At 34.4% G+C, this 19842-nt stretch overlaps 4 protein-coding genes across 4 annotated transcripts; 2 read left to right on the top strand and 2 right to left on the bottom strand.

Annotated features, from left to right (window-relative positions):
• On the top strand, positions 1-1184 carry EAF01_001068 (uncharacterized protein; the record flags this gene model as incomplete). Its single annotated transcript, XM_038909318.1, has 2 exons — positions 1-487; positions 547-1184. 2 exons carry the CDS (start codon positions 1-3, stop codon positions 1182-1184), a joined length of 1125 nt encoding a protein of 374 aa, XP_038776224.1.
• Positions 1185-2938: 1754 nt separating this feature from the next.
• Positions 2939-4030, bottom strand: EAF01_001067 (uncharacterized protein; the record flags this gene model as incomplete). The annotated part of the gene is made up of 3 exons (XM_038909317.1): positions 2939-3480; positions 3540-3858; positions 3914-4030. The coding sequence occupies 3 exons, from the start codon at positions 4028-4030 to the stop codon at positions 2939-2941; spliced, it is 978 nt and encodes a 325-aa protein (XP_038776223.1).
• Positions 4031-7441: 3411 nt separating this feature from the next.
• EAF01_001066 (uncharacterized protein) lies at positions 7442-9563 on the bottom strand (the record flags this gene model as incomplete). Its single annotated transcript, XM_038909316.1, has 3 exons — positions 7442-7636; positions 7697-8076; positions 8126-9563. The coding sequence occupies 3 exons, from the start codon at positions 9561-9563 to the stop codon at positions 7442-7444; spliced, it is 2013 nt and encodes a 670-aa protein (XP_038776222.1).
• Positions 9564-11459: 1896 nt separating this feature from the next.
• EAF01_001065 (uncharacterized protein) lies at positions 11460-14312 on the top strand (the record flags this gene model as incomplete). Its single annotated transcript, XM_038909315.1, has 1 exon — positions 11460-14312. One exon carries the CDS (start codon positions 11460-11462, stop codon positions 14310-14312), a length of 2853 nt encoding a protein of 950 aa, XP_038776221.1.
• Positions 14313-19842: the final 5530 nt, after the last annotated feature.

Genomic DNA, 19842 nt, shown 5'->3' with positions numbered 1-19842 from the left:
ATGGTTCGGGGTATACAGTCAGATCGAACGGTTTCGTGGTGGGGATCGTGGTTTCAAAGCTCCAAAGCACCACTAATCGCACCACGGGTCTCAACTAGTGATGACGTGGAGTTTCTGCGCAGACAAATTAGAAGTCTCGAACGGATTATCCGTGAAAGCATTCATTACACCACTCAGCGCGAAGATCCGGAAATTCCAATAGCAAGGCAGACAATAGAACAGTTGAAACGGGAAAGAAATGAAGAAAGAGAGCGAACGGAGCGACTTAAGGTCGATCTCGGAGTCGAAAGAGAAACACTCAAGGATACTAGGCAAATGGTCACTGAGCTAAAAACTGAAGCCGCCGCTGAGAGGCAAAACATGGCTGAATTGAAAAATGAAAACAAGAACCTTCAACGAGAGATTAACGATCTCAAAAGAAAGGAACGGAGTGGGAAGAGAAGAAGTGCAAATCACGATGATGATGACGACGAACGCGGCAGTCCCAGTAAGTAAAATAGCTTTTCTCATCTGCTGTCAGACCTTGGGCTAATGATTGGCCAACAGGGGTGAAAACCTCGACAGACTTGATTCATGTGAATCTTGAAGGTCGAGAATTACCAGCAATTGTACTCACCGAAGAGTTGACAGAACGTTGGAACGATGTACTACAAAATCATTTGGAATATACGACATGGGTGAATAAGCTCGTATCATTAAAGGAGGTTAATGAAGATCTACGGACGGACTTATGGAAGAAGGCTTTGGGGCCAGAAAAGGCCGCTACTCTTCTCAAAGAAAACCAGGAAATAATAGATGAAATCATACCCCGACGCGATGCACTTCTTGTGTCTATGCAACCTAACACAGAATACATATTCGGAGATATGCGGAAAGCTTTGAGGAAATATGACCTATTTCAAGAAGGAGACCTGTTCTGGAGAAGAGTAACGGGTTCGTTCGGTGAGACAGATACATGGCTAGATCCACCGATACTGGGCAAAGAGGAAGCCATGATTGTATTGAAAGACTGGAATAAAATATGGAGACAAGCACATGAGGGGTACACTGAGAGTGAATGGGAAGAATGGGAAAGGGAACAGAAAGGGCAACAGGAAGGGGGGGGGGGGAGAGGAAGAGGAAGAGGAAGAGGAAGAGGAAGAGGAAGATTACATGGCCAGTTCTTTCATGTAAAAAACTACTGATACATGTTCAACGCGACTCATTTTGCACAGAAAAGTGTTATAACTGACGCTTAAGAGCTTGCAGTGTGGCTGCATGGATAGGATGGAGTGCTGTCATAGAGAGGTCGAAACCAACATTACATAGGTACACACATGAACAAACGTAAACATGCTAGTATATTGCACGTTCTAAGAAGTGGGATCAGTGATCACGTGACTTGCTGCAGGTCATGCTCAATTCACTATTGTACTGCGTAACCGTGATGTTACGGGAGCTGCCTCTAGGGTCACGTGGAAGTGTCTAGAGATCTCTCGAGGTGGTTTAGACTAGACTTCAAGTAGGAATTCAATAAGGTTGTAACTGGTTGCAATTCTCGTAACTATAGTAATGAAACTAATGATTGTTCTTGAGCACGAAGCTCTACATTGTAATGAAATCTGTTCTCTTATATAGACCTTCCTGCTCTGCAGAACCTACAGTTCTGTCTTGTCTGGATCCTCTGGATCCTATGGATCTAGATGTTTATTCTTCGATCCCCTAGATCCTCTAGGTCCATCACGTGACTTCTTGATCACGTGACGCGGTATATTGGATGCCGTCGTAACACGTGAGAAGGGACATGTATATTAATTTATTGACTTTAAATCGACCACTCTACTTTCAGACCACCTTTGTTTTAAGCCACTCTTTTACACCAAAAATCGCTTTTTTGGTTTATTAATATCTCTATCAATATATAATTTAATTTAATAAAAATTTGAATATATATAATTTAAGTTATTTTAAACTTATTCTGAAATTTTTAGATTTTTAGGATTTTTTTATATTGAGATCTAAAGCTTCAAAACATCGATTTTTTAATTTATATAAAAATTACATATAAATTTAAAACATTTATAAAATCTTTAATAACTTTTTAATAATAATTATTGAAAGAAAACTATATATCTTTTTGAAAGTTTTGAATTTAAATTTATATAGAAATTAAAAAAAAATTAAAAAAAATTAACAGATATAGAGATATAGTATACAATGAGTTTAAATTAGTATAAATAATCCCTATAATTTTGAGAATATTCTTTTAAATATCTATTTATAAGAAATTTTCTATTTTTTTTTAATCTTTTAAAGTAAACATACTATAAACTTATAATAAAACTTTTTAATTTATTTTTAACAACTTTTATTAAAAAGTTATTAAAGATTTTATAAAAGTTTTAAATTTATATATAATTCTCATACAAATTTAAAAATCAATATTTTAAAGCTCTAGATTTCAATATAGAAAAATCCTAAAAATTTAAAAATTTCAGATTAGATTCAAAACGATCTGAATTATATATATATAAATTTTCAATAAATTCTATTCATAAATAAGAAAGTTAAAAATTCCATTTTTGGTGTAAAAAGTGGCCCAAAAGGGGGATGGCCCGAAAGTAGGGTACCCGACTTACTGCATTAATTATTTTCTACTGATCGGCATAAATTAAAAGTGCTTTATTGCATTCTTTCTACTTCTCTGGGTATCTCGCTGTAATACAATCATTATTCACATGATCACCTACGCCATTCTCCTGCTAACACCTTGCATGTATCCGGAAATCCATTTCGCCTCTCCTTACTCACACCTTCCCATAAAGTCGTACAAGAAGATAAGTGGATATTAAAGTATGACATGTATCTGCAAATATCTGATCGAAAACATTCGTCCCAATACATCCATCTGTCCACGTACCCAAAAGAACCTTCTGGGCCATCCAAAAGAACATAACATCTACGCGCCCCTTCTCGCAAATTCGCTACTATCACTCTGTCTCCACTTCTTTCCAAATCGACTCTTCTCATGGAGTTCAAGTCCATTTTGTCTACGGCCAATGCAGAAAATACCTACCCAAGCAATAGTCGCAACAGCAATAACAGCTGTAGCGGCCCATGTCAGGGTGAGATACTTCTGTCCTTTATATGCATACACTCCAATATCATTTCCGAATTTGTTGATGATCTCTGCAGCTTTGTTTTGGAGGACAGTGACGATGATGGAGGCTATAGTAAGAGCCAGAAGGGCCAGAGATGCTAAACCCCAGTTCAGGAAAGAGAAGAGACGGCCGGTTATAAAGATGGCGGCGAGCGAAGTTAATATCGCTAGACCAGCGGCTACAATGCCGATGCAGTAGAATACGAAGGTAGCATTCATAGCCGTGGAGAGTGTATCGAGACCATCCTGAATAGCAGAGGGCCAGCCTATGTCGCTAAGATTCAAATGAAGGGGGCCGATAGATAATTGTTCGGAGATTATGGAACTAATTTCGAAGTGGACTGTGAGAAGATATGAGCAATCTGAGTATCAAAATAATTTAGAGAGTAATAGTACTTACACATAGCCGTTTGATTCGTGCAAGAGCTTACGTTGAATCCTGCCCCCTTAGAAGTTGCATTTGGCGTATAATATCCCTGGCACATATCCATCAGATGAAGTGAGTACCATTCTTCAATACCTAAAGTTTCCGCAAGCCTATCTGCAATGTCGTTCTCAAGATCGCCCAGTGCGTTTGCAATATCATCGCCAATTCCAGGTTCACGGGGTATCAAGCCGCTAAGACTACTAACGATTCCTCCTGGGGATAGAGAGGTGGGTGTGGAACCACCACTGGTTGTTGTGGGTATGAGGTCTTGTCCAATTCCGGAGGTATTGAGCTGGAGGGTATGTTATTAGATCGGTCTCTTTAGAAATGGGGACTTATGAACATACTGTCACAATGTGGTAGTTCTCCATGAAACCAGGCTTATTGCCTGCGAAAAGACACAACATGCCGAGCACGAATGTCACGATAGAGCAAGCTAACGGAATGGCAGCTAGTGGCTGCATCTTGGAAAGCGATTGTTTGGGATATTTGATGTGTGATAGTTTTTGATGGGTGATAGTTTATGATGGGTGATAGCTTATGATGGGTGATAGTTTTTGATGGGTGATACCCAGGTGGTGTGCATGTGTGGAATGAACGAGTACTTGTCTGCTCTTGAGGGCATCAACAATTGAAAGAAACAGGAAATTATGAGCAATTCGATCACCAACCATTCATAGATTGTTTGAATAACGATAAATGAATCATACATATAAGAGATTGAGTGACCATGGCATGACACGAAACACATCTCTCCCTCTCCTCCTACTTTATCAAATTCACCCAAGCATCCAAGAAATCAATTCGCAAAGCGGATAAAGAAAACCAACCAGGAACAGATCTTGAGATCCTGATTTTACCTTTGTTGTCCTCCATTCAGTGTGTCCAAGACGTCCATTCCTGAAAACGGTATCAGAGTAATCATCCCAGCAAATCTGGTTGGCAATCCGGAGGGTGAAGCTATATTCAAATACATCATGGGTATAATTGAAATGCCAACTGTATCTATCTATCTACCTATGCACTCTCGTCGGTCAAGAAAATAATACCTGAAGTAATTAATTACTAATTACCCAACACCGTACAAGAAAATAGGTAATTAACAGTTAACATAGTTTATCAGTACATACACTATATCAATACGTGCACCATTTCAAAATACACTAAAATTAGGCTTTTTTTAATATTCTTATTTTAATAACTAATCATTATTTTAGAAAAAAAAAAAGAATTCTAAATAATTATATGAAAATAGATTCTTAGAAATCTAGTTTTTATATAAATATTCCTATTAAAGTTTAGAAAAAGTGAAAATTGTTATGATTTTCATTACAAAATAGTTATTTCTATAATAACTACTTTATAAATTAAGTTTTTCTTAAAATTAATTAGATTTTTATAATTCATATATAATTAAATATTTTGTATTAAATATTCAGAAATTTTAATCTAGAAATAAAGAAAGTGCATGGTTACACACAGACGAATTTTGTATGTAAAATGAGTAATGCACATACTAATATAAATCGGGTACCTCACTTTCGAACCACCCCTCTTTTAAACCACCTCAAAAAAGCTCACTGCAGAAAGCAACCTCCCACCTTAAATCTTTAATAACTTTATAATTTTTAAATTAATTAATTTAAAATTTTAATATATTATTATTTACATTATATTTAAGATATATATTGAAATTAATATTACTTCAACTTTACATATAATAATGAATAAGTATTCAATTCAATAAGCTACTTTGAATTATAGAATTCCAAGGGTTACTTTTCAAAATCATATAAATAACTATTTATTTTATAATAAAGGTATATAATATATACAAAAGATAACCTTGATATAAAAGAAACAATTAATAAATTAAATATTAGTTCAAAAGTTTTTAAATATTAGTTTTATATATCAGCAAATTTGTAAAATTGAAAAGTATCTTCTCAATATTAGGGGAAATAATTCTATATTTGGGAAACGATAAATATAGAACTTTCTTTAAAGAAATCTAAAGATTAGAATTAAAAAACAAATCAAAATCAATTCAATATATATTAAAGGTATAATTATTAATATTATTAATTAATAATTTTTAAAGTTGGATTTACCCTCAATTTATTATATTAAGTTTTAATATTATTATAATATAAATGAAGTAGATATATAAAAAGACTAGGGATTAAATAGATTAGTTCTAAAAAGTTTAGAATATTATTTTATTTAGAAAAAAGAGTTTGATTCTAGAATTTAGATATTACTTATAAAATACATTTCAGCTATAAAAAGAGCTTTTGATTTCTTTATTATATTAAAGAGGAAATTAGTATAACAATAATGATTTCCAACTAATTTGAAACCTTATAAAGAGTAGTATTTTATTATTATAAATAATAAATGAATTACAAATAATATTATTCTTAAATAGTTTAAAAAGGTTTTTATATTTTAAATAACTCCTCTCTTACTAGATAAGTTGAAACTTTTTATATTAAACAAGTATAAAAGTTATAAAACTATTGAATTTATATATAAATACTTTAAGTATAATATATACTTTTTATTCCTTTTATTATATATATTATATATATTATATATCTTATATATCTTATAGCCTTTTGATTTATTCATTTTCTTATCTTTTAAAAGAGTATATAAACATTATCTCAATAAATTAGTCTTTTTATTGAATTCTGAAGTAATTAGAAAGATCAATTTCCTTATATACTATTAAAAAGTATAATTAAATAATTTAACAAAGTATAATATATTAACTAAATGAAAAGCTTTAGGTTTATAATCTTTAAATTACATTAAGCCTATTATATTCAGATTATTATTTAAAAACAATAATAAAAAAGTTACAAATTAGAATTTACTTTCTAATAATGATTCTATATATTAATAGAATAAAAAATCTATAATTTCAATTTTTAAAACATTTCAAAAAGCTAATAATTTAAAATTATATATATATATATATATTCCTTTGAAGCGAAGAAACTGATCCTTATATTTATTATCAGCTTTTTAGAAAGATTATTAAGGGATTTGATATTAAGGATTATGAAATTCTATAATTTAGGTATCAAATAAAACAATTAGAGTATTAATTGAAACAAGTTATTCTTAAAAAGAAATATAAGGTGAAAACTAATCTAAATTCAAAGTTTTCTAAAATTAAAGAGATTAGAGAGGTACAAATTGAAATGAGAAACTATAAAATTGATATAGGAAATATTAATGATAATAATGAAAATACGTTCTCAAGTATTTATTATAATACCGAATAATTATTGAATAATTAATATTTTAATATTATATAATATAAATTTTTAAGGTGGTCTAAAAAAGGGGTGGCCCGAAAGTGGGGTACCCGACTTAGTGCATGCACTGATAAACTACGTTACCAGTAATCAAGTGCCAATTCGTAAAAGCTTACTATCCCTCCCTGTCTGTCCCCTGTAGAAGCTGATAAACTAATCAAAATGCTTACCTAATTTACGTGTTTGAATAAACATCGGGGATCAAAACCTTAGGGAGCTAATAAGTAATTAGTATTCATTCCCAGCCATTCAAACTTCCTTCTTCAACCATTCATGCAACTTTTACGCAGTACGACGTATAGAGAAGTCATTACTATCGACTGCCGAGCATCTACAACGACGACTCTGAAAAACAAGCAAGTTTTATTTGGCAATTATCATGGGGCAATTGGCCACCCATGAACCTATGGCTTTACTTTTCGCTTCGAGATAGCAAACATTGTCTGACATTCTCGATAAGCGCCTTGGTACTATCGTTGCAATCCAATCGATCCAGGCCAAAGAGAGCAGGGAATCAAGACACCAGAATAATGAGCGCTCAAACGCCCTCTACCATGCTTCCCACATTTGTGCACCCATTGAAATCAGGCGATTGAACAATTCTTCCCGTAATGCGATGGCGGTAAGTTGTTTTCGGTCCCCGGCTTTGTCGATGACAAGAAGTCCATCCGCAATTTCTCGCGATGTAGCCCATCCTACTACAAGCTTGCTTTTCCAGCCTAGCCCACCAACCTTCTTTATCTCCTGTTGTTGCTATATCAGCTTATGTCTTTCAACGTGTACAGGAATATTGATAAAACTTACCATAATGTCAGCTATCGCTATGGAGAAGACCGGATCAACGTCCTCTTTCTCCGTGGTCCAGCTTAATGCCGGGGTTGTTGCGGTGGCTGTGATATATGCATGTCCTTTTCGACCCTTGTATCTAGAAGGAAAGCGTATAGGGCCCGCCGGATCGTCCGCCCCATCCTTTAAAACACCAAGACGATTTTTGGCGTGCTCTGCTCCAGCTGCAGCTTTCAATCTATCCGTTCCCAGGGCAGTCTCGACACCACCTTTAGTAACGCTCTTAAAAGCCGCCAACAGACGGTGGCCTTTCTTCTTAGGTTTTGGCTGATCTATGCTGATTGTGGTCGCATCCACGTCGGGATTGATGGCATCAGCCATTTCTGCCTCGGATACGCCTTCTGAAGAAATTAGTATGTTGCTTTGAATGGAGCGTCATCTACTTACCGAGGTGGTCGAGATCCTCTCCTGCTGTAGCATGCGCGACATCAGGTGGTGGTAGGGACGAGGATGGAGGTGGTGGAATTGGAGCTTTATTCGCTTCACCAATTCGCAATAATGTGATTGTAAGTTGGGCATTTGTTGGGACACCTTTCAGTAAAGTGTTTCTAATCTCCAATAACTTCTGCCAATTCGGGAATTCTCGATTCAAGTATGAAAGCCCTCTCCAAATCAATGGATCTCCAAAAAATCCGAAACCGATGAAAAGCCCATTCAGTTTCATGAACATATAGGCACTGGTGAACATAGAGATGAGGAGCAAAGGTGCAAGACAGCCAGCGAGCTTAAGTCGAGGTGTGTCACGAGGGAATGGTGGTGTTGGAGACAATGCATTTGCGAATCTCTCCCATCCATCAGATATGTCAGCAATGGCATGCATGACAGGTCGAGTTTTTGACCACATTGCTGCCGACATTGGCTCCTTTGTTTTATCATGTAGGCTATTTGTTTGATCCCCTGCACTGCTTCCCTTTGCATCTGCGGCATGGACTGCAAGGTTTGTTAGGTCTGGTGTTGCATCTTCGAGAGTACTGGGCGCTGCCTCATCACCAGATGGATCTCCCTGGGGGTGTTTCCCCGCTGTACTACTGATTGCAATGGAGGTAAAGCTGTTGACGAAGTTGCTAGCTTCTTTTTCAACTGCCTCTCCTCGATATTTTTCGGGGGCTCCAGTCAAGCTAGTGTCGTTACCCAGCACACCTGCGGTCGGCTTCTTGATTCCTCCTGTTGTGCTATCAATAAGTGCGGGTGGTGCTGGAGGAAAGCAGTATTCTCTTGCTGGCGCCCATGCAATAAGCACGATCAAAAAGCCAACGATGGTTGGCACTAGGAAGTCTATCAGCCAAGCCAAGAAGTAGACTGATGCGAAAGCAATTGTTCGATCTCTTTCCCTCCATGACCTTAACCTTGCAATATGTTTCCAAAAGGTCACAAGCCCGACTATCACTGTCATGTACAGCCGCTCTACATTTGCCCTCAACTTATCTGGTGAGAACTCCTCTTCATCCGCAATATTTAAGTCCAGGCCTCCAAGTGGTGGCTCTGGCAACGATTTGACGTGATACATCTGCTTATTGAATCGCCGAACTAAAGTCCACAGTTCTTCGTTTGGTAGACCTCCGACCAGAGGGGTGGGAACATCGTCAGGATGGTCATTCCAGCCCAAATCTCGCACTTCAACATTTCCGTGATCTAGTTGTGCTGCGCCTTTTTCTTCGTGGTCTGCGATTGCCAGAGCATGGCTGTCGGTAGGTATGTCTTCTTCGTGGGCTTCGACTCTTATGGGTAGATTGTGAATTGGTTGCGCGCGTCCACGATAGGGATCTGTTGGTACAGCATGGGGGTCGTTGAGACTCGGGATATCGTGAGAGTTACGTGTATCCATGATTCTGGATCGAACTGACAACTGAGGAAGGCCGTATCAATATGGCCAAAGGCTAGGTAGAAGCAATGTTTGGATCGAACGAAATGAGGATATTGTCGAGTGTTAAGATGGAAAGAACATTGAGAAGTTGAAGAATTCGATATGTTGTATCATGGGAAAGAAAAAGATAGCTTGACTTCGTATGGCATCCCCATATATCTTATCAGTATTAGAAAGAAGAAGGTTAGGAATGTTGATTTGATCAATCACAATTCAGATTGCTACCTACCCACCTAGGTAGTCTTGAACATTTCCCGTCTATGACGTATTTGTGTATACGCTGTCCAAGCAATGAGGCGCCGTTTCTTTGTGCATCTTGACATGTTGACGACTGACCAAAGAATACTTGGAAATCTTAGTGATCTTGGTTTCGAGGTACAAAACCAAGCTTCGACAGCAGATTGCGATATGCAGACACTGAATTCAATCGTCTTTTCAAATGTCCATGATAAGGTTATCCATGAGGACATTCATCCAACAGGATTCTGACAAGAGTCTGTGCACCACTTCATGAGCCACAATTAAGCCACTACCTAGGTAGGTAGGTACCTAGGTAGTCACTCCTAGGTACTGAGGCCTATTTGAACGATTTGAGTAAAATCTCAAAAATAGATTTTTGTCTGATATAAAAAAATAATCTAATATTTATATGATATGTACATAAAGATTTTGAAAAAAAGTTTTATATTATACAAAACATATTTTATTAAAGATTTATTATATATAAAATTATATAATTAAAAGCTTTCACTAATAATTTTATTTATATTATTTTAAAATTCATTCTAGAGTTTTTTTTAAAGAAGTATACTAATATTAAAGATTTTTATATTAAACGTTTTTTTTTGTTATATATAAACTTTTTTATAATAAACGAAATAAGCTCAATAAAAACTTCGACTTATTATAATGATAAAAAATAAATTAGTCTAAATTAATAATTGATATAATTTATTTAAATTAATATTTAAATTATAAAAAACTCTTGAATTTAATACACAGCTTTATAAGAATCAATAATTAATATTAATCTACTTAATATTTATAATACTTTAGAAAAAAGATTTAATTTGGTATATAATCTTAAAAGAATTAATAAAATAAAAAGAAAATATATAGAACTATTTATTACAATTTAAGAAAAAGATTACATTAATTAATTCTTTAAATTCTAATATATAAGTATATCTCTTTTCTTTTTCTTTTATTAATTCCTTTAAGATTTAATACTAAATTAAATAGTTTTTCTTCTTTATTCACACATTACTAAATTCTAAATACATTTTTAGCTCAAACGAAAATCTATTTTTAGGGGTTTAATCAAGTCGTTCAAATAGGCCTCGGTACACTCTCAGCTATTCCAGCCACGCACATGCCATGGTTCTGATGCCTAGATACCTCCCCAGCAGGTAAAGTTTATAAGAAGATTGATATCGGTGACACCGATATTGGTGATATTATCAGATGCACACCTATCAGAACACGTTTTCAATAAGTTCACTTTCATCACTTCGATTCTGTTTTGATTTATAAGCATAAATACAAAAGATCGGTCAACTTTTTCAGGTAGCCATCCCACCATTCTTCAATTTCTCCCGCGCCTCAGCTCTGTCGTCACTTGCAAGCATCATAATGCATCGTCTCGAAAGCGGTTTAGTCGCCTGCAGCACCCATGGTGAGCGGCTGACAAATAAAATCTTTCTACAATTGTCAAAGACTTTTTTGCGTAGGGTGAAGTCTATACCTAGCAAGGAATGCCGTGTGATGATCGCCTTTCTTGCAGGCTTTATCGCGAGCGAAACACAATTGACATCCTTCCGATGACTGCGGGGTTGTACATAGCAAGGCCGTCGAATTATGGATAGCTTTATCCCCAAGGATAATGCCAAACTTTTGGAAGATTCGGCGTCTCAAGCTATCTCAAAACAATCCCAAGCTTCCATCAAGAATGGAGAGAAGATGGACAAATCTTCCGCTACATGGCTATCTGTGAGAGACAGTGGGATACTTAATCCTGACGCACGGGAAATTGGCATGACAAAGACCGATGAAGATGAAGTTCAACTGATGAAGGAGAAATTCCCGGGACTTGGGCGGTTTTTTGCCGTCAAACATCATCGCAAATCAACACCTAGTAACAGTGTTTGGGAACAATTGAAGCCATCAAATGCCTGGTTGCAACCTGTAGGGAACACCCCGGATTGCGAAGTCAATCTCACATCAAATACCGACGTGGCTCTAAGGAAGTCCAAAACATCACAAACATCATTGGACAACCGTCAAAACCAAAGACATCTGGTAACACAAGCCAAAGAACAAGATGGTAGTGAAAGCACTTCTGAGAGGGGCGCACTCAATCCAAAAGAAACGGTGCCTACTACCAAGAGATTTCCCACACGGAATGAAATATCTTGGAAGGCGCATAAACGCCCCTATCGTCACTTAGAGGACCTCCTGGCAGCGAAACCCGATATACCATCCGGCGCCTCCAAACTTGGCTTGCTTCATTTAGTGGAATACTCAATCAAGCAAGCAGATACGTTTTTCGATAATTTAGAACGGCCAGATCTAGCTCTGGAGAAGTGGGTTACAGTGAATATCACAGTCAACAGTGCTATACCCCATAGCGATGGCTACAACTCACTCAGGGGCGACCCTGGGCTTCTGACCAGGTATAATATGCTGAAAAAATGGCTTATAGACAAAGACTCAACATTTGAAGAAGCCAAAAACGTTATCAGGGCCGACAATTGCAAGAACAGCGTTCAATCCTTGTTAGCACAACCAATAGGCTGTGCAGACGGAGACAACAAAGTAGTGCCAATCAATAGTGAAGAAGAAAGATGGCAAAAAAAAGACGACATCAAGTTTGAAAAAGATGCAGCTTCAGCGTTACCCGATGCTGACGTTTGTGAAAATTTGAGCCAAGATATTATTCCCACAGTGCAAAGTCAGTCTCCTACCTTCAGATTCTCGGATGATTTTACGATTTCCTACCCATGCCATATCAGAACATGTCCAGAGCATCAAAGTGGCTTCCCCTCTCAGCAAATACTCATGCAACACTATGTCCATTCCCACGGTGAAGCTTATTATCTTTGCGACTATCCCTCGTGTCAATCACAAATAGGCACTGCCAGTGCATCAGGGTCCAAGTTCCGTTTCGTTCGGTCGGATTTTCGAGCGTCAAAGATAAATTACAGAACCCATCTGCGAGACTTCCACAAAGAAGACATCGGAGTATCTTCCAAGTTGTCGGCGGAAGAAATAGAAGACCTAGGCACGTGTAGATTCGAGGGAGAATGGTGGAGATGCCAAAGCTGCTTGAAAAAGGTAGTCGTAGGAACCGAAGGTTATAGTTGCAAATCTTGCAAAACTATCTGCGAACCAGCAAGAATTTTGGCGAGGAAGACGAGATTTGGGTTCGGCGGCTTAATTGGTAGTGGAAGATTGATCTCTGGTCCAAATGGAGCTATACTCCGACAAGCTTCTCATCCTTCAAGCCATCTAGATGTCTCAGATGAGCCGAAAATTGTTGTTTGTGGAGAAACTCGGGGCTCCGAGGATTCTGCAGTCCCGCGTCCTTCAGATCCACTGCCTACACTGCCACCTGCAATGAAACTCCCAAAACTCAAATTTGAAATGGCACGGCGAGAAATATCGACCGAAAATGTCGCATCAGAGCGGAGAAATTTTGCTACGGAAGCTATATCTGAGAAGGATCAAGTCAGCGGCTTACATGACTTGAAAATCTGCCCATCGCCCAGGATCCCCCATCAAGGTGTCATCATTGAATATACTCACGAAGAATATGCCAGTAATAAATTAGTTCCACTCACTACAATCAGACAGTTAGGACACGGATCTCTTGGAATTGTCGACGCAGTTCGATTCAATGACAGAGATCATAGTGGTTTGATTGCTCGGAAAATCATTCGTCTTCCCAACTTCTCTCGAAAGAGGCTATTGCCTCTGATCCAGCAAGAGGTAGCAGTCCTTCGGGGTCTCTCTCATCACCATATTATCAAGGTTATCAGCACTTATGAGACAATCAAAGCTCCTCGGCAATTTGGAATTCTCATATCACCAGCTGGTGATGAAGATCTAGGTCATTTTCTTGAACGAGTTAGTGACAGTGACTTCCCAGAGGAAGATATGAAGCTGCTAAGCGGCTGGCAATGTTGCCTTGCTTCTGCAGTCTATATTCATTCTCAAAATATCAGGCACAAGGATATCAAGCCAAATAATATAATTTGCAAGGGCGATCAAGTCTATTTGACTGATTTCGGATCCGCCCACCAGTTCAGTGCGGGTGTCACAAGTTCAACAGAAGGTCCTTTAGTAGGCATCACGAAAATGTACAGTGCCCCCGAAGTAGTTTCAGATGATCGAAGAGGCCGACCTGCTGATATCTACTCCCTGGGATGCGTTTTTGCAGAGATGGCTACTGTAGCTGATGGGGAACGCATCGAGGACTTTCATGAATACAGAAGTCAACCGATACCAGATGAGCCTGATAGACTGACCTACGTTTATCATGCGACTTCACATATGATAGGGCCGTGGTTCAACGAGTTGGGAGACTTATGGATGGCCTCACTTCTTCCAAATGTGCTGGCTTCTGATCAAAAATGTCGCCCGACAGCTGAGATTCTCGTTGAAAACCTGTTGCAGCAATATGGGCCTCCTAGTTGCTCGTGTCAAATGTAGTCTTCCTTGATATCTCGACCATAAGTGTATCATATCTTAGCTCCCATGTTTACTAATGATACAGAAGAGAAACGTTCCGAAATTGCTTAGCTTTTTGAAAGTCTTTCGAAATGTGCTAGCGAAAGATGCACTCCGGTCAGGGTTTTGAATCAAAGATTTAGGAGAAAATAGGCGATGTTTATTAGCAACGTCATTTCCTGTCCGATTGTCTCTCTGGAATTTCGGGAAACAATTGGCAAGAAGTCTCAACAAGACGCAGAGATGGAAGCAGTGTACCAGGCCAACTCATGACAAGGGACTTGAATCAGGGATGAGCAGAGAGAAGACGATCGGAGAAAAGTGCGAAAAATGTTTTGGCAGGTTTACCTTTCATGTCTACTGTGGACATGTGGACAAGAAGCCCATCAATGAATGCTTTGTAGATGTCATTCATTTTGCTCCGAGCTCTGGAACTTGAAGTGCGCCCGATCCAGTCGTTTCCCTCATTGGCTGTTCAGATTGCATCACACCACAACAATGATAATCCTTAGAGGCGCAATGTTTCACCTGCGATCCATTAACTGTGCTCCGGATCCATTAATTTACATGCGATATTGGGTTCAATGTGCTGGAAGATAAAGACATTCCTTTCATGAAAGATCGGATGGCTCAACCAGGGGCATGAACCAACAATGATTTTTGCGGGCTCAATACATTGTCATCCAATTCACTTACATCCGCAAGCACATTTCATAAAAACCGTGCTCAGTTCTATGGGGGCTGCACTGATAGACGTTGATCAAAGGCATGCTCTTCAATTACTGAAGCAGAAGCCTTGATGTCAGTAGTTGATGATTGGTTTTCTCTTCCTCGAAGCTTGACAAATACCCCGTCGGCAAATCGATGGCCCAGTTACCGGATAATTGATGTCAGTGCTCGGGAATCATTTTTTTCGACTTGATTCCCCGGGCTAAGTACTTTTTGCCATACGACCAACTTCACATACGATTGTGAGTTCATCCTGAGATTCAGTCATTAGCGAGCTTGTGGATGAAGGCGGAAAATTCCATACGTTTCATTGTGTAGACTTCGTTGTTATATACAGCTATATACCTTTCACCTTTCGTCATTTATTATTTTATCTCAATCAAGACTTTTCAATTTTAATATACTCTCGAATACAAGCAATTTCTCACAATGTGGCTCTTAGCTGCTATCCTTTTTACGTTTTCATTCGAGATTCTTCATTCTCCAGCCAACGAGTATTGTACCTTCATACTTTATGCTTTTGTCGATGACAATACCGCCAGTATCGCATATCTGACTCAGCACAATTCACTATTGTCTCATGATCTTCTTCCTTGAATTTTCGACTAATGATTGTTAAAGTGTTCCAGAAGAGGCAGTGCTTCCACTTTAAATCCCTAGGATGGTTTGTATCCAGCAGCATAGTGTCTCGTTATCTCGACCGGCGCAAGAATGCTCACATTCACGAATGGGACTGTTACTTTTACGGGCGATTCGACCTTGGGAAATCCGGGATTCTTGGCCAATTGTTAGGAAAGCAATTTCGTTTGCCAGATCATTATACAGACGGAGGCTCTTGAGAGCGACACGAAAAATGAAATTTTATAGGGAAATTGATGGAATCGGCCGTTGGTAAGCTTGGGTGGTGATGAAGATGAAGATATGAATTATATATATTTTTGACGAAAAACCTGTCGACAACGAGGAATGAGCTCGTAGCCTTTAGAAACGAGTGACTACCATCTCGCATTTGCTCTCTCTTGTGTTCTTACTACTTGACAACGTCTTGAAACTCAAAATATTACAAACAATCCGAACACCCCGCATCTTACCCGAACTATTCGTAGGGGGAAAAAACAGATGGGATTTGATTATTCAAATTTCTATTGTGAATCAATTAAATTAAAAATCAATTATAAATGATTTATATAAATTAAATAAGATCATAAGAGATTAAAGCTCCTTCTTATTCGATGATTCTTGAAAGTTTTGTTTTATATATTATTGAAGGTTTACCTCCTTAATAATCTTACTGTCCGCGAGAATTAAAGTACTCAATATATATATAAAAGTTGATTCGCTAAGCCTGAGATTCGATTTAAGTAATGTAATTGATTTAAACTCTTATATAATATTCTTTATACTAAAGCGTTATAGTAGTATATTATGATATTGTATTATAGAATCATAATATAAAATATTTTTTCTAATGAAACTCATTTAAATTATCATATTAAAGTCAATCTTATTTAAATTAAAAAAAGAAAATGAGATAATTATATAGAATAAACTAAGGGGTTGTAATTAATTTAATTTATATAATACTAGCTTTAATATTAGAGTTTATATAACAAATGAAAGTTAAATTCTTTTAAGAACTTTAAAGCTTATATAATTAATATAAAAGAGTATATATTAAGTATAGTAGAGTTTATACTAATAAAATTGGTTTAAGCTTAAAGCTTTTGTAGTTTAATAATGTAATTATTAATTCGATTAAAAAAGATTAAAATGTAACTCATAAATATTATATGATAGAAAACATAATTTATATTAAAATTATTAAAATTAAAAATTCAAGAAAAAGAAAAATAATAAAAATAATAAAAATAATAATAGTAAATCAAGTTCGCCTATAAGCTTTTATTAAATTACTTTTTAAATATTTATATAAGAAAAATTATTCTATTATACTTTCTCAAAATGTAAGGCGTCCGGGGGCTCGCAGGCCTCTAGTTTAAAAGGAGTAATCAGATTGTAAAGACATTATAGAAACGATTAAATTCCGTTCGTTTTTTCTCCTACGAAGAGTCGAGCAAAACACCAAGCCCCTCACGTACCCCACATAGTGTAGCAAATTTTCCCTGCATCTTTGCTTTCGGTAGAGAATACAATAGAGCACCATGTTGTATCGTGAATACAAGGACAGATGGCCGAGTGGTTATGGCGTGTGACTCAAGTTTACTAACTTAGTTGATTCAATCAATTAGTATTCTCATGGGCTTAGCCCGCGGGGGTTCGAATCCCCCTCTGTTCATTTTTTGTTCGTAAAATTCCGAGCAGAGTTTTCGATAATCTATCATCGATATAATTACTATCTATTAGTCTAAATATCTTTCTTCTTCTTATTTAATCATAAAGAGAATGGTTTATTATTGTAAAATCATAATATAGTTGATTAGTACCTACATTATATTAGTACATATACTACTTTTGTCTCAATTTACACTCTTCAATTTTAATATATAACTTATTAATCATTCATTATATAATTGAATAATAAAAAAGGGAGAATATTTTTAATTATTGAAAAAAATATAAAAACCTTCAATTTAAAAAGTTGTTAAGTTATATAATGTTATATATATAATATTTATTTAAAGAATAAATAGAATAATTTTTATAATTGAATTTCGATCATAAAATCTGAAATTTATTAAAATAAAAGAATAAGTGATTATTTTATATATTCTTAATATAGATTTAAAAGGTTTTCTTTTTAAATTTAAAGAGGTAGAAAATATAGTGAATTATATTTAAGAATTAAAAGGAGGAAAAGTTATTAGAAAGCTTCGAGTATATTAATTTGTAAAATGTTATAAAAAATTAAAGATAAATTTTAATTATGTTTATGATTTTCAAAGAGTGTTTTATAAGAATTCTAAACTTCTTAAAAAATGATCGATTAATTATAAATATATAAGCGAAATATAACATTTTTAATAAAGATTTCTATAATTTTAATGAAATAAGCTTTATAATAGGAATTATATATATAATAATAATTGTTATTAGTACTGAGAAATATAATAAAAGTAAATTAATATAATTAGATAATTAAAAATGAATTATAATAATAATATATGAAAATGAAGAGAATGAAATTATTCCTTTGTTTTGAATAATTCAAAAATAAATTTATCTTTTTAATTAATATACTAAAACAAGTCTTTTTATAAAATAAATTATTAAATTTATATCTAATAGACAAATAAATAATAAAACAAATTTAGAATAATTGAAATACTTTAATAAATATATTAAGAATTGAAAAAAGAATAAATATTAAATATTAATACTAAATAGATATGAAAATTATAAATCAATAGCTTTTTAAATATATTATAAAAAGAATGATATTGTATTATATATTTATTATTATATTCAAATTATTTAATTTAATTATTTGATATTGATTATGTTAATAATCTGAAATGTTTATATAATAATCAAATTAATGGATTTATTAAGATATATTAATTATATTTCAAAGATTGAATTCTTTATAGCTTTTAAAGCTATATATAAAAAATCAATTATTTCTTAAAATATAAAATCAGGATTTCGAGGAATAAATTTAATATTATTTAATTCTAAAGCTATATTATCGAAAATAGATATTTGAATTTGTATACTTATCTTTTCCTTTTTCAATCTAAATTAATAAATCTCTTAAACTCTTTATAATTCAATTGAAACTCTTTTTCAATTAATATTAATTGAATCTCGAATAACTTATTATTAATTAAGCTCTCTTATATTTATATTTGAATTTGAGATTATACTAATTTTAGTTAAGAATATAAAGTAATTAGCTTATAAAAACATACTTTTGAATATAAAGATTTATATACTTCAAATAATAAATGAAATATTAAGCAAATATTAATATATATAAAAAACTTCATTATATTAAGGAAAAATACTTATTAAATAAAAAACTCTTGATGTGTTATCTTAATAAAAGATTCATATTTAGATTCAATATAATAAACATTAAAAAAAGAATAAATCTAATAGAAAAGCATTTTCCATTTGATATTATAATAAATATGAAAAAAGAGATTATAATATAAAAACCTATGAAAATAATATAATAGATTTTAGATTATTATATTTTGAATAGTTTTAATTAATTGATTGAATTGTTATTGAATAATATGAATTTGAAAATGTAATTGAGGTGAAAGTAGTATATATACTAATATAGTATATATACTAATAAACTATATTAGATGAATCTAAAATATTCTTAATATTATTTACTCGGCGTCAATTTGATAAATCATTTAGATAATAAAGTTCTTTCTTCTTTATTCATATAATTAAATGAATTAATTAAGATGTTCTGAAACTTTTATTCTTATCTCCTTTCTCATATATAGTAGTAGTAGTAATAGTAGTATTTATTAACATTTAGTAAGTTAATATAAGATTAATTCTAGGAATCTCTTTAAAAGTATAAGAATAGATTAAGCTATAAACTTATTTAATACTATAAAAAGTAAATCTATATATATATATATAAATTGTAGTAGGAAAACTTATTTAAATAATTGCTTTTTTTTTAATTAAAATAAGATTAACATTTTCTAGAGATTATATATATAATCAAGACCAAATATATATATATATATAAAGAAGAAGTATTTATTATATTCCTAATTATTGTTTTATAAATTATAAAAAGAGTAGAGTCTTATTAAAAAAAAGAAAAAAGAAAAGAAGAAGAGAAAGAAAGAAG

This window comes from Botrytis porri, assembly GCF_014898465.1.
Source record: "Botrytis porri strain MUCL 3234 chromosome Unknown BPOR_001, whole genome shotgun sequence".
In the NCBI taxonomy this organism is placed as follows: Eukaryota; Fungi; Ascomycota; class Leotiomycetes; order Helotiales; family Sclerotiniaceae; genus Botrytis; species Botrytis porri.
The sequence above is the reverse complement of the archived record's forward strand: the minus strand, read 5'-3'. Positions and strand labels throughout refer to the sequence as shown.